The 13,128-nt window shown below is 41.5% G+C and overlaps 1 protein-coding gene across 1 annotated transcript in view; it reads left to right on the top strand.

The window, feature by feature from the left end:
* Positions 1 to 438: 438 nt before the first annotated feature.
* The window catches only part of FOXN4 (forkhead box N4), a 15,367-nt gene continuing 2,677 nt past the window's right edge, over positions 439 to 13,128 (top strand). The window contains 7 exon segments of the mRNA XM_009577886.1: positions 439 to 521; positions 10,871 to 11,034; positions 11,886 to 12,001; positions 12,099 to 12,212; positions 12,365 to 12,492; positions 13,075 to 13,124; positions 13,127 to 13,128. The exon segment at positions 13,127 to 13,128 is cut by the window's right edge and continues 30 nt beyond it. Of these exon segments, the coding sequence (XP_009576181.1) occupies positions 439 to 521; positions 10,871 to 11,034; positions 11,886 to 12,001; positions 12,099 to 12,212; positions 12,365 to 12,492; positions 13,075 to 13,124; positions 13,127 to 13,128 (657 nt within the window).

Here is a 13,128-nt window from a genome sequence, read left to right as displayed (position 1 = left end):
GGCCCTTGGACCATTGCACGCTACCGCAGCTTGCTTTTCCTAAATGCCACGCGGGTGCTTTTATGGCAGTTTAAAAGCAGCCCCGAGCCGGGAGTGTTCCCCGGCTGGCTCCGGTGCTCCCGGTACTGACAGCCTCCTGACATGCGAACTGCCCCGCCGTGCCCGCAGTCGATAGATGCTCCCTCTATCAGCGGCAAGGTTCCCATTCTGAGCTTTTTTTTTTTTTTTTTTAATTGCCCCCGTAAAACATTTTACTTCATTGTCTGGCCCAAATAAAACCAGTGCACCTGGAGGTAAAGGTAATATAAGTTGGGGTTTACTTTCCTATAGTCCTGGGTTTCAGTTAGGATTTTGTTGCTTCCTGCCCGCTGCTGAAGTGCTGGATAGCTACTCCTGCCTGAACGGCTTCTTTCTGTTTTCTTGTCTTTTGCCAAGGAGATGATAGAAAGTGATATCCCGTCCATAATGTCAGGAATCATTAGGAATTCAGGGCAGAACCACCACCCTTCACAGGAGTACAGGTGAGGCATTTATCAATTTCAAAAATATGCACTGCGCTGTCACAGCCTGCTAATTGATGTTGTTTTCTCATTATTTCCTAAAAAAAAATCCCTTAGCATATAGAAATCCTCTTTTTTTAAAAAAAAAAAAAGTTAACTGCATTATTTCTCTGCTCTAAATTAGATTTCTAAGCTGGTGACTGGTTACAATGCATTACTTATTTAGAAACATTCCTGTTTAAAGTATTCTGATCCTAGACTATGTTTGATAAATACACTTTCAAAGCCTTGGGTTGACCTCACTACTGTATGAGTGTTGCCAGAGAAGGATATTCTTGTTAAATAATAATTATCTAAAAGTTCCCTTTCAGATCACATTTTGCATTGTTATGAAGCAGTCATGGGGAGACTAAATCAAGTGCAATAGACACTAGAAGAGCTTTTCATTAAAGCAAGTACTTATGTAGTACTCCAAAGCACTGACTTCTGTCAAAGATCTTCTAATATCAGTGGGAACAAACCTGGATTTGTCAACAGCCTTTGATAATTTACCTATACCATTATGCATCGATTTATCATTTTGAAGTATTGCTAGAAGTCACGGGATAGTTTTGCATGAATTACAGTGCACTGGGTTAAGTTAGGTTACATCTTGTCACATGGTGCAAAGTTCCCAGAAATACAGAATAGCAGAACACGATCCAGTTCTCACAGTAAAAAAAAAAAAAAATATTTTCTCGTTTTAAAATGAGGAGCGAGAGACTACCGCCTTCCTCCCAGCCTGAGGGTGTTTTCACCCATTTCGATGGGTAAAAGTGGTCAGCCGCAGGTATTCTTCATCAGCCTCTCTCTGTTCAAAATGCAAACACTGCACTGCAGCCTCTTGCAGCTCAACAAGTGATTTGTTATACTCTCTGAAGCCACTGTGGAAAAAGGTTTGTGGAACTCTGTTTTGCTGTTTATTAAAGCACTGTTTGCTCTAGGCATTTTTGTTGGCTATGTAAATATTTGTAAAGAAATTATTCAGTATTTAATGAAGGGTATGTATGAGAGAGACTTCTGGGTACTTATATTTAAGTCTGTATCTTCAGTGCCCTGAAGAACATACCACCTTAACAAAGACCCTTTTTATGGAAAGAACTATTCTTTAACTCATAGCTGCAGAAAAACACTCTTTTTTGAGAAAGATAGGATTTATCTTACTGCCAGTAAAGGAATTGTAAGAGTTTCTTCTTTTATTCAGAAGTCAGCTGCTTTTTAAAACTACTTTCAATTCTCTGTTAAACATTTTGAACTCAGAGATCCCAGTTCTCTAAAGTTTTTAACCCACTTGTGATTTCTTTAATGCAGCTTTAAAATGAATTATTTGACCTCATTTAATAGTGTCAAATTCTGATAAAAATGCATAAAATCTGAACTGCACCATAAATGCAGAGCAGTATTTGTCCTACTTCATGAGAAAACACTTTGGATTATGTAAAAGAAAATCTTTCAGACTGAATGATTTTAAGAAAAGAATAGACCTGTCAAATTCTATCAGCTCTGTTTACTCTCCTGCTGTCACCACAGTCCAAGACTGGAACCCACAGTCCTGAGTTCTCCATGGGGGAGCATCAAGGCTCCACAAAATGGGGAATGGCCTCCAATTAGTGAGTGGGAGGCTGGGGCTGTGCTGAGAATACTCTTCTGTCTCACTTGGAATCTTTCAATGGGACAGTTGGACTTGGAGGAGACCAGGCTTTCCTGTGAGTGTGCAGGAGGAAACACTGAAAAGGGAGGGAGTGCGTGGGTGTGTAAGCAGGGGATCAAATCAGCAAATGCCGATAAGCTTTCAGGCAGCTTATGCTTACAGTTTGAAATGACGGGATTTTTTTCTTTTCCTTTTTTTAAAATGGACGAGGAAAAAAAATCCCTGATTTTAGCAGATCTTTGAATTCTGTGGATCCAAAGCATCTATTTGATGTAGCAAATTTGTTGTAGCACATAGAGTACTGATGAGGATTAGACTGCTATGCAAAGTCCAGGGACTATTTGCACCATCGTAAAATGATTTTAGACAAGTATCTCTTGCACCAATGCAGCTGTGGGATATAAAACATCCTACCTTCCAGGAATAATTAAGGGCCATCATATCTTCTCTGATGCCTATGTTTTTATGGTGCTGTCACCGCCTGGCTACGAATGCAAAGTAACACTTCATACTAGCAGATGCCTCTCACACTCCCAAAGAAAATTCCTCTACCTTCAATATTTTCATAATTGTAGTAGTGGGAAATATTTCTAATGATTTCATTTTACATTTCAGGGAATAAAAGCAAAGAATTGTAACACACTGGGATTTTTTAACCCTTAAGACTTTATTCTTGTTAATTATAATTAATAATCTAACATTATATTTTAGTGTAAATATTTTGATGTTTAAATCAAAGCAATAGGCAGAATACAAGTTTACTATGCAGTGGTGCACTTGTGGTTATTTCAGCACAAAGATAGGTAAATTATAGAAGCCAACTCAAAGGCTACTAAATCAGTGGAGACCTCCCGTGGTCTTCAGTGGGCTTGGAGCTGGTCTCTGAGAAACAAAGTTCTTCAGCTCATGAATGCTGTGGTCTTCAGGCAATATTTTCAATTGAAATTTGCAATCTATCCTCTTGCAGTCTAATTTGATTTAACATACATAACCGGTGCAAGAGAAGTAAAAGATCTACTGTGATGTACACAAGTGCAGAATGAGGTTTAATATGCAGAGCTTGGGCAACAGAAGCCCGAGGGAGGCAGATGTGAGGCCAAGGTGGGCCTGGACTAAGACTGCAAAAACACTTAGACCTGTAAGTTCTCTCCCAAAGAAGGCTCAATATTATCCTAATTCAACATTCTTGGTTTTCAAATGCAGCAGTATGCTTATTTTTCTCAGGGACTATCCCATTCCCAAGCTAGGTACAGTTATGTGTGGTTTATTACATATCATATAACAAATCATGGCATGAAAAACAGGCCATTAGAAGGGAGACAAAGAGTAACTTGCTGTGGATTATTTGGAATATGTGAAAATCCAAATTTAAGGAATCAAATCATCACTCTAGGTAACAATGTGGCATCTATATTTTGAAAGAAATAACTAAAATGTATAATTCTATTTGAAGAAATAACATTACTTAAGATGTAAAGCTAACCCTAGATCAACAAGATAAATTAACTTCATATTTTGTGTGAGGACTATGTTTCTATTTTTTTTTAATACTATGCATTTCCAGTTGATAGAAGCCATATGTAGTATTTTGAAGGCCTTGCAATACATTTTCTATACATGTTAAACAGGAATGAAGTTTTAAATAGATATCTTTTTGTTCAAAAATTGTTACTCAATCGTTAATCATTCAACATTTTAGTAGACTATATTCTCCTTCGCCCCATTTTAATTGTCCCTTTGGTTCTTAAAAAATTGGTCTATATTCATTAGCTCATTAGATAGTCTGATTAAATTTTTGTTGTAATAATTACTTTATGCTAGCATAGTTTAGTGTAAAATTGTATTAAGAAGCATAAACACATAAACACACAACCACTGTATTCCATACATTCCGGATGTGATTGCGTTACAGTGGTGAAAAAGGTGAAAAGTCTTTATCTTTATGACACACAGTACATTTTAGCTCTCCTAAGTGGTAGTCTCATATCTCGTCTTGCATTTTGGTTTCTGGAGAGCAAGCTACAGCTCAGGACTCCTGACTGTCACCTCTGGGGATGGATGGAGTCTGGGAGTTTGCATGAAGGAAATTTCTGCAGACAAAAGGTTACAAATGCATAACTAACGAAACCGTAATTGTTCCTGAAGAAAATGTCAGTGTCCATTCCCTTGACACCATGTGTGTCTGACAGGGAGTGAGATAATGACTCGAAGTGTCGGAGGAATTTCATCACAGTAGTTGCTTCATTCTTTCAAAAAAATGTGAGAAACCTCCTAGGAATCAGTCAAACTCAGGCCACTGTGGATTGATTTAAGTGGATTAGCTCAACTGTTTCCTATGCAGTCCCTGAAATGTGCTAATCGGTATTAATAAAAAATTGTGGCCCTTGCTCCTCAAATTGTCTTGCAGTTACAGGCAGAGATGGGAAGGACTGGTTTGTACCCAGGCAATATCTTGCAGGCTTCTCAGGCTCGTCTGCCTCCAGTGAAACCAGAACGGAGTTCATATCTTACCTCATAAATGGTGTTTGACCTCCCATTCAAAATAAGGAAACAGAAAAGGAATTTGGACTTTTTCAGCATTCCTGTGAGATCTCAGATGCTCATGGCATACTGCTATTTTACCCATTTTAAAAATCTCATATATGCGGAAACCAGAATTGCTGCATGACCGCAGCAGCAAGCAATGCAATTGAGACGGGTTCTTACAACAGTACAAAACAAAGGGTAATGTATTTTATATTCCCTTTACACTGGAGTAAATAACTACACAACCTCCCAGGCAGATAGATCAGTTCAGTGCTAATAAACAGCAGCTGAAGCAATATTAAAGGAAAAAATAGCTTCCCAGGTAGACAATGCTCCCGGTTTTAATAGAAAACATTCCTGTAGTGCCTGCTACTTCAGCGCATTTTTACATCAAGGAGAAGCTTATTTTGACATTAGTCACAGGTTTGGGTTCTGGGCTTTTTTCTGTTTTTTTAACAAAACAGATTGCAGAGTGAGATACTGGCTGCATTTGGCAAATCCGAGCTTCGGGATGGTTATGTGGGTAAAGCACAGCAGGGAGCGAGTGGCTGGGAGTTGAGGGCTGACATTGCTGCTAACTTCCTCTTAGGCTTAAGCAAATCACGTAGGTCACTTGTAATTCAGTTTCCCTTCATCCCATACCAAAATGATGTAATGTGGCATTGTGAAACTCAGAGCTGAAATGTATAAAAGTCTCCAGGAGCACATCTATAGCCTGTTCTGTTAGCACTAAGTACCTTTGCAGAAGGTTTTTGGAGAATCATCTTCTCTTCTGAACCATGGTGTAAGAAAAGGAGAACAGCAACACCTCACAGGGTAATCATGTTATTTGTTTTTTCCTCACTGGTTTTGGTTCCTAGTCTCCAAAGTTTCTTGAGCTGTAGTTGACGAGGGACATTCTGGTTGTCCCTGGAAAGCTGCCTAATTTTTGTTCTTATTTCCGGCAAGGCCAGAAATTACTCAAAGAGCTTGAAGACAGGGAGGAGAAGGGCGGGCTGGTGGTTTGGGACTGGATGGGTGGTGTGCCTTCAAGAGGCAAAGAGGAATCATAGACCGAAAGCAGCAGTGAGAGCTGCTGGCTGAAGCAGGAGAGGAGCTGGTGCAGGGAGGAGAGAGGTGGGTGGTTGTGAGTGTGGAAAACGGAACCTAGTGCGGGGAAAAGCACCTACAAGGGAGGAAGATGGGAAGAGAAGTGCATAGAGGGAAGGAGCAGAGCAAATGGAGCAAGGAGCAAAAGGAGACGGTGAAGTTGACTCCTTCAATGAAATGGAGAATACTTCTCACCATGGAGACAGCTGAAGGGTCACAAAACATAAATATTTTCCTGGTGTTGTTTTACATATGAGAAATCACTGCACTTGTTTTGAGGACATAACGTAATCCCAGACAAAAGGAAACAGTTTCTCATCACCACTTCAAGAAGAGGTTTTCTTAGGACTCTTCCTGTTCAGTTGTCACTCACACTGGATAAACCATTGCAAACAGCTAATTAAGAATCTATCACCCCTGATTGCTCCTACTTGTTGAACAGTTGTATTACTTAAGCATAGGCAAAAAGCTCAGATGTCAGTGCTGGCAATGGTAATAAAAATTGTCCGTTGGGTGAGAGACATCTTAAAACTATGGTTGAAGTTGAATATGCCAAATGCAACAGCAATGTTTTGGTCTGACTTTATTTAGAATGGAGGCAATGATGAGTTGCCACCACGCACTAATCTCTTCGAGAGAACCTGTAGCATTAGATTCGCCCTGCAACATCAACCAGTTTGAGTGCTTTATATTTTTTAGGGACAGGCTCCAGAGCAAACAAGCAGACAGAGTCCTCTGAAGTGTGAATGGTGCAATATCCATAGAAATATGTAACTCTGCACACCATATCATAAACTGAAACACCCAGTTATTGGCTAAACTATCTGGAGATAAAATATCTTAAGGTATGCTTGTCATTGCTGAGCTTTCCTTTAGTCTTAACAAACTTGTTTGGCAGACTATGATGCTGTTGAAGAGACGGTGCCTATAGTTTCCAGTGACAAGTTCACCATACTATGGCGTTTGCAAATGTAGAAGTGGATAGTTCACCTTGGCAGCGGTTTCTGCGGTGATGAACTACCTTAGATCCAGCTCATTAGAACAGCTCAATGTGGGGAAAGATGGTAAGGTTAGATCTATGAATATACATTCAAATTCAACTCTGATGTTAGTTGCAGATTCCCGCAAGGTTATGCCAGGAATGAATTTCATTCCATCTAGCTAGCTGTTGTGCCAGCAGGATGTACTTGATGGGGGAAAAAAAAAGAGATCTCTTTAGGTACATCTAACTGATCATTTTGCACTGCTGACAGGCTCTAGTGAGCTTTGTCAGATGTGCAACCAATGCAGGAGTCCAATTCCTCCGTGTCTGCAGGCAGGAAGGTCCGGAGCTCAGTATTGGGAGATCTGGAAAGGGGTTTCATTCCAAGGAGTATTTTTCCTGATTCCAGAAAAGTAAACTTTGTGCAGGCTGGCTGGTGGCCAAGATCTATTGCCCTGATTAGATAAATATTTTGGGCAGCACATGATAGAGCAGATAGCAAAGACTAATGCTACCCCTGAGCATTTCTCTGTCATAGGTCTCAAGGCACTTTTCACAGGAGGCCAGCATCCTCTGATACATAGAGGAGAACTGGGGCTTAAATCCTCAGCATCCTGTGGATTCTTACTAATGCAGGTGCCTTTCTAGGATAGAAACACATAGAAACAGAAGGGTGTTTTCCTGCAGAGATTTGAAAGGAGAGGGGTAAAAATGGAGTTGCATAATTTCACCACACCTTTAAAAATAATATCATGTTTGCAACACATTTGGTGTGACTGTAACCTTTTCTTCATAGGGGTTTAGTAGTTCAGCATACATACCAGACAGCCCTGGGGAATGTGCAGCTGGGGACATTTTCAGTAGTGTGCATTAATTATAGCGTATCACTATTTATCTCATTTACATGCATTGAAAGGAAATGGCTGCTTTTACTACAGTGCCCCATTGTGCCAAGGGCTGTGAACACCCATCTAAAGACAGGATCTCTGACTCCTGAAGTTTACCCTCAAACGTGAGACGAAAAGGGTGGTGGAGGGGAAGAGAATCAAAGTACACATGATATTGCAGCATGTACTTATATATTTGTAGTTGGCTTGGCACAGGCAATTTTTCAGGTCAGAAAGATTGAACCCTGTGAGATTAAAATGTTAGGTATTACTGTGCATAGCTCTCTTTCCAGAGGCAGTTAGATTAGCATTTTTTCACTGAAAGCAGGACACACATTGAGTCTGTGTACTGTGAGATAAGCTGGTTTTATGCTGCAGAATATATCTGGGCATTTAAAACACCTCAGTCAGACAGCGATGGGCATACTTCAAGCAGTTTCACCTTCTTTAAGATATGTGAAATTTCAACATTGGTTTTGAAGACAACGTGAAGAATAATCCTTACATGTGAAATATTTTATTCTGATTAAATATACTTTTTTCCCCATTATTAATGAAAACAGTTATTCTGACAACTAACAAATCCATTAAAAAAAAGGTGTAAGCGAACAGCCAGAGGTGATTTTAAAAGAACTGTAAACTCAAGTTCAAATAGCCATGCCATGCTAGAACAGGGAAGGGAAGAAAACATCTTTGTCTTGGAGAAAGAGCTGACTCGCACACTTCGTCTAGTATTATTGCATCTTCACCTCTGTTTAAAATGGAGCTTAATGACTGCTTTATCAACTCAAAAGTTCAGTCACCTTCCTTGCCCCCATTTGGATCCACAGTGTTAGTGCGAGAGGGAGAGAGCCGCATGGGTCTGCATCGTGAGGATGCTGAGAGGGGTACGCTGCGCGACGCTAACTGGCAAGTAGGAGAGTTGTAGTTCAAGCTTCTGATGGCATCCAACTGTGCCCAGGGTATCGCCAATCATTCCCACGTCTGGAAAGAGCACCAGGATGAGTGCACCTAGGGTGAGTGTGAAGCACAGGCCTTTGTGTCCCGAAAAGCTAAAGCTGGGAAGGCTGCTGAGCAGCACCGTGACTCCCGCGGTCCTCTGGTGTGAAGATGCTCGTCCCGTGCGGAGGAGCGGCGAGGGCATGTGGCGGATTCATTGCCTGACAGGAGGCGTGTGCAGTGGGTGCTGACCCTCGCCGCCCATCTGACCCCGTTATTTGTTGAAGGAGCTGACTTGTCTGGGAGGACTGGCAGCGACCGGGGTGCCAGATGGCATGTGGATGTGTGCTGTGTGTCGGCTGTCATTCAGCCAGATTAATGTGAAGTTTGTAAAAAGGAGGAGGGGGGGAAAAAACAATTAAGCAAGAATCTCAAAAACAATCGAGGCCACGTGCCACTGGGCAGCAGTCGTTGGCAGCACAATGGGTTATCGGCTTCCCATGAATGGGCCCAACTGTTGCAAACGACATGAGCCTGCCCAGTTTTCAAATCATTTAATGCTCTTGTTTACTTCCAATCCAGCCAATCTCCGGGCCGGGAGAGCCGTCACCTGATAGTCTTTTTATGTATTTAAGTCCCAGGCCTCACAAAATAACTGAACAGCGGTAACCATGGCAATGCTAATTATTGCACTATAACTACAGTAGGAGAAAGAAAACAGGGTAGGCAGGGAGAGAGATTTGAAGACGGTTTTTGGCCAGGATTTGAGCTTTTGGCTCCTGGTCAGGTGCTGGGGTTTTTTTTCCTTTTCTTCTTTTCAAAATCGTTTTACAAACAAATAAATTACATTCTGCTTTAAAGATCTCCCAGATAATAGTTTAGGGAACTTTGATATGTGTTTCTGGAAATCATGAATAGAGGAGCTGAAAGCTCCTGGGCAGCCAGGCACTGGAGTTCTGCCTTGTTCTTTTAAGCTGATTTAGAATCGTGTAAAACATAAAAGATGCTTCAGCAAGAGACCAGATTTATTTAAGGCTTCTGCATCGTCATTTGGCAACAAACATGCATTAGTACCATGCAGCTGGCTTTAACATATCTATGAGAGAGCTCTTTAAAGCTTTTGTTTTGAAAGCAAAATCAACTACATCCAACTAAACCTATGTTCTTCTGAAAGAGAAAGATGTTTTCCTAGACCTGAATCCCTTTGGATTTACCCTGGGTATCTTCTTGACCTGTTCTAATTACTGCTTTACTCCTCAAGATACCCATGACTTCTGTAATACTGTTTAACATAAGTAAAAGTAGTTTAGCCCTTCATTTGCAATAGTTCTTTTATTGACTTTAATTGGAGTTTTCACCACACAGAAATTTTTGAGTACTGTAAATATATTTCAAGATTTTAGTTTTGTACCACGCACTTTATCAGAAGCAAAATAAAACAGGTGGGATGGAGCATGCAGAATGTATCAAAAACGGAGCTTTAAACCAAAAGCACCCTGTCATCGTTATGCCTGGGTTTTGTCAGCTGAAAGCTGGCTGGTTGTTATTGTGCATTCAGTCACTAGCTTTTCATTCTGATCATTTAGTATGTCAAAAACTGCCTAAAAAGCTGTTTCATATGCTTCCTTGTTCCTTGTTAAGTATCAATAACTTCATGTATCTGAATGGAAGAGATCACCGGTTCATTCTGTAAAGTTTTGTTTATGCAGCAACCTCCGCTGATCCGTCCCCACCGATGGGATGCAGTGGCTGTGAAAAGCCCTCTCCAGGTGTTCAAGCCAGCAGCACGCACAGGTCCTTGAGGAGCTAGGCGCAGAAACTTCTTCCAAGGCTGGCTGGTCACTGGATTTCAAGGTTAATGCAAAATTGCCAGGTTAAAAGTCCTGACAGGTTTCTTCTACATCAAGGCCAAACAAGTGTGAAGTTCCGACAAATGTGAAAATAACGAATCAGCTCTGGTTTTATTTCTAGGCAGTTTCTCTTCCAGGTTCTTATGCCTTCTTCCCCTACAAATACTGCACAAGAAGTTTTCTTAACTAATATGTGTCAAATTGTACGAAGGAATACATGATTAAGTAAAGGACAGCAGTAACCAGCCAGCTGTGAAACCAAAGGTCGCATCTGAATTCTGCAAACAGAATTCCAGTCTGACATGTTTTCCCTGCTGACCTACGTGAGCTTTGGCATCCCAGTCATCTCCCCTCTTACCAGGGACAGTGTAGCAGCATCTCCACTAACCTTTCATGCTATTTTGCAGACTCTTAGCTTCTGACCCCTCCCAGCTGAGTGAAGATGACCTCCCCAGTGATTTACAGTCCTTGTCGTGGCTGACATCTGTTGATGTTCCTCGGTTACAACAGATGGCCAGTGGAAGAATGGATTTTAGCCTTGGTGCCCAGAATGCAGTGCTACAACAGACAGGTAAACTGTTAGGATGTTAAATAACTGCTCTTTAAACAACACAGCCTACTGCCTCCTTTCTTTTCCCTCACACAGGCTAGCTTTCCTATTAGTAGATTTCTTTTAAGTACATTACATGCAACCTGGAGCCTGTTGTCTTCTGATAAGGCTGTTGCTGATACATTTCCTTCATTTCAAGAGGCAGAGAGCCCTATCAGTCACAACAGAGATCTTGGGATCCGATTGGCTTTTCTGCTCAGTGTAATTGCTGGTGCCTTGTTGCGTGAACTTGGGCCAAGGTATTTAAGACTCGCATTTCAGAGGTTTTCAACAGCTTTGAAATTAGGTAATTAGTCTTTCTTGTTTGTTTCAACATTGATAAAATTAAGAGGACCTTATTTACCCCATACCTGTTTGCTTCATACAGACTTACAGCATATGTTCATTGAACGCCTTTCTTTCCTTTGTGAACATCCTTTAGGTAAACACACTTATTCCCTAAGGCATTCTGCTGAGACAGCTCAGCATATCATCTTGCTTGCTTTAGAGAAGAAATCCTTCTGGAGTACAGATAGTGCTGAATATGTTTTTTTTTTCTTTTGTAAGATACTGTGTCTGTAACACCACTGTGGACTGTTAAACAGCTGTCATCTTTCATTCTCTGCATAACAAGTTTTAGAAGCAGCTGATGTCATCTTTGCAATTCGTGAAATGCTCTGGGTTCTTTTGGGATGGAAAGCCACGGAGAGATGTGATTATCCACTCCAGAGCTTAGCTGTGTTCAACTGTGTCTATTAAAAATAAATGTCAGCGCTCTTTTCTGAAGTGTACTTTCATGCGAACGTTCACTGCCTTTGCTTTCTCCAAAATAGGTCCTGTAGCAAGCAATATGCACTCCACAGGAGCACCTGGAGCAATGCTTCATGTCCAGGCCAGCCTGCCACAGGGAATCCTGGGACTGAATTCTATTTCAACACACGGAGCAAATGTAAGAGCAGGCCTCAATGGCTTATTATTGCAACACTTCTTAGGAAAAGATGTTGGTAATTTCAAGACTGACATGTCTGTTGTCTTTATCTCAGCAGATGAGCCAGTATGCTGTGGGTGGGCAGCCATCTCCTAGTTTACAAACACAGCAACAACTCTTTCCTCCTCCTCATTCACAGCAATTCACAGCCCTAGCACAGAACACACAACAGGTACTGTTATTTCCTTGTCGTCTGTGTCTTGAAGTACCTGCCAAGATCATATCTAGAACTCCTTCAAAAGAAAAACAATAAAATAACCCTAAACCTACATACCCGTGGACATTTTGCATCCGACATTTTCCTTCTTTTCCTTCTGCATACAGTGTAACCCAGCAGCAATCTACAACACATCCTATGGGACTCAGCCACACTATTCTCAGCCACGCCTGGCTCCCCACTCTGCCCAAGAACTGCATCCAAAGCATTACCCCAAGCCGATCTATTCATATAGGTAAGTAGAGAGCAGAATAGCGTATTGACTACAGCCTGCGCTGGGATGACTGTAACACTGTAGGTGTGGGAGTTTGAGAGTGTGTGATTCCTTTGAAAGGGAACAAAAATCCCGTCATCTGGCCATCAGCCACGCCTGGCTCCCCACTCTGCCCAAGAACTGCATCCAAAGCATTACCCCAAGCCGATCTATTCATATAGGTAAGTAGAGAGCAGAATAGCGTATTGACTACAGCCTGCGCTGGGATGACTGTAACACTGTAGGTGTGGGAGTTTGAGAGTGTGTGATTCCTTTGAAAGGGAACAAAAATCCCGTCATCTGGCCAGGAGTTCTGTGGAAGCTGCCTCCGAGTCAGGAATGAACAAACAAACTAGATCCTGGACATCAGCATAAAGGTAGAGTAGCACAGAGGAGTAAAATCTGCAGGATCACAGGGTGACTTCTGAGCACTTGAGAACGCTAATCCCATGATCAGCCAGCTGTTTCTGTCTTAAGAGATGGGTCCGAGGTTGCTAGACCAGAAGAAGGCATGATGGCTAAGTATACGCAATCTGTTATTTCCTGTATTTTTCTGTCCTGTAGTTGTTTGATTGCAATGGCGCTGAAGAACAGCAAAACAGGCAGTCTCCCAGTGAG

This window comes from Fulmarus glacialis, unplaced genomic scaffold (assembly GCF_000690835.1).
Source record: "Fulmarus glacialis isolate BGI_N327 unplaced genomic scaffold, ASM69083v1 scaffold15275, whole genome shotgun sequence".
NCBI lineage: Eukaryota > Metazoa > Chordata > Aves > Procellariiformes > Procellariidae > Fulmarus > Fulmarus glacialis.
Note: the sequence above shows the minus strand (reverse complement) of the source record. Positions and strands in the feature narration are given on the sequence as shown.